The sequence below is a fragment of the Sycon ciliatum genome, chromosome 1, assembly GCF_964019385.1.
Source record: "Sycon ciliatum chromosome 1, ocSycCili1.1, whole genome shotgun sequence".
NCBI lineage: Eukaryota > Metazoa > Porifera > Calcarea > Leucosolenida > Sycettidae > Sycon > Sycon ciliatum.
In genome coordinates, this window is record NC_088643.1 from 67,466,877 (window position 1) to 67,468,561 (window position 1,685).

Genomic DNA, 1,685 nt, shown 5'->3' on the forward strand with positions numbered 1-1,685 from the left:
TATAGTGCTCCTCAATGAAATCCAGTAGCGTCACTGCAGTACGCGCAGGGCGTTGCAAAGCCATAGACCTGCGAACACTGGGCTGCTAAATGATTCAAGGCACAAACTTGAGTGACGCAACTGGATTTCATTGGGTAGCACTAGTGTATATCAAATCCTGGATAACATGCCTAGTGCGAGAAGATAAAAGCGGCCAAATTGCTCTCATCCCAGCCTTTGGAAACAAAATTCCCGGACGCAATGCTACCGTATTTCGCCGAACCAATATTATAGTGAACCACGGATACAATGTATGCATAACATGTGGATGTCGGCAAGGACTCAATATCTAGGTTCTGTACTCTTGTACGCATGTGCCGGAAGGGGGTACTAGTACACGCACATACCGGAATCACTGTACGATGAATACACCACAACTTGGATTACAGGAACATGCAATTGTAGTGCAGAACACCATTAGCATTTATTGGGTTCACCCACGTCCCGCATGTAACTTGCATTGCCTTCATAGTAGATGCTTCTATTGTTTCATTATTCGTAATAATTTTCAAGTACAGTCACGCAAAAATCATGCATTTTTCGCACAAAACACACTTACAATTACACTCTGGGCCAGGATACTCTTTTCCAATATTTATTGAAACACCAGCGTTTGCCAGTATAACAAAATGAAGATTAACGGTAGGACTTCTGGTAGCGAGCACGAGCACCTGGACCACCAAACTTCTTGGGCTCGCATCGGCGTGGATCAGCCACCAACAGGGTTCGGTCGTACTGTGTGAGGATGTCCTTGATCTCCTTCTTCATTGCCTCGTCGACGAACTTCTGGTAGTATGCGACCAGTGACTTTGAAATTGCCTGACGGATGGCATAGATCTGGGAAACATGACCACCACCACGGACACGGACGCGAATGTCGACTCCCTCAAATTTTTCTTTGCCCAACAATAGGACAGGCTCCTTGACCTTGTATCGGAGCGACTGAGGTGAGACCAAGTCCAAAGGGACACCATTGATCTTAATCATACCATTGCCAGCTTTGCAGAAGGCAACGGCAGTGGCCGTCTTCTTGCGTCCAAAAACCTGAACGTAGTTTTGTTGAGCAGCCATGATGGTAGCTGGCCGAGCTGGAAAGAGGAAGGGAATCTCTGTGTGCCATATCATATAGCAGTCCGCATGCGCAAGACCTCCAAAAAACTCCCAAACCTGAAAAGTTATTTGTCTTTTCACGCACAATCCGTGGTAAATCGGTATTAGGCCTAGATCCTGAATCGTTCGCAGGACAACATCAGTGTTCTTGCATAAAAACACAAATATTACCCACAAAAAAAACGAGTCACGGCGTGAGATGGGCTACCCAAACCAACCAAAAGGAGCATGAATTTTTATGAAACACTTCAAAATACTCCAGAGTAAAAGGGTCCGGGCAGTGGTGTGGCCTGAGCTAAACAGTCCAACAAAAAGACGTGCAAGGTAGTGTAGGTGTTTTCTTTGTCTCGTTCAGCACGTATTGATATCCAGACTGCGAACTAGTAATTACTAGTATCACAGGCACCACCGGAGGATGGACACAGCGAATGCGTTCTGCGAAAAACAGCCGAATTGTCTTCACGAAAGTAAATAATTTATTGCAACTTCCCATTTTTATTATTTGAATACAGCTAGCTGCAGAAGCTTTGTGTTGC

General features: G+C 45.3%; 1 protein-coding gene across 1 annotated transcript; it reads right to left on the bottom strand.

Annotated features, from left to right (window-relative positions):
- Nucleotides 1-620: 620 nt before the first annotated feature.
- Nucleotides 621-1,179, bottom strand: LOC135805024 (small ribosomal subunit protein uS9-like). Its single transcript, XM_065319013.1, has one exon. The coding sequence runs from the start codon at nucleotides 1,162-1,164 to the stop codon at nucleotides 676-678; it is 489 nt and encodes a 162-aa protein (XP_065175085.1). The 5' UTR covers nucleotides 1,165-1,179; the 3' UTR covers nucleotides 621-675.
- Nucleotides 1,180-1,685: the final 506 nt, after the last annotated feature.

What these genes read in the sequence shown, in the direction of transcription:
- LOC135805024 (XM_065319013.1), bottom strand. Translation starts at nt 1,164, where the DNA reads ATGATATGGCACACAGAGATTCCCTTCCTCTTTCCAGCTCGGCCAGCT.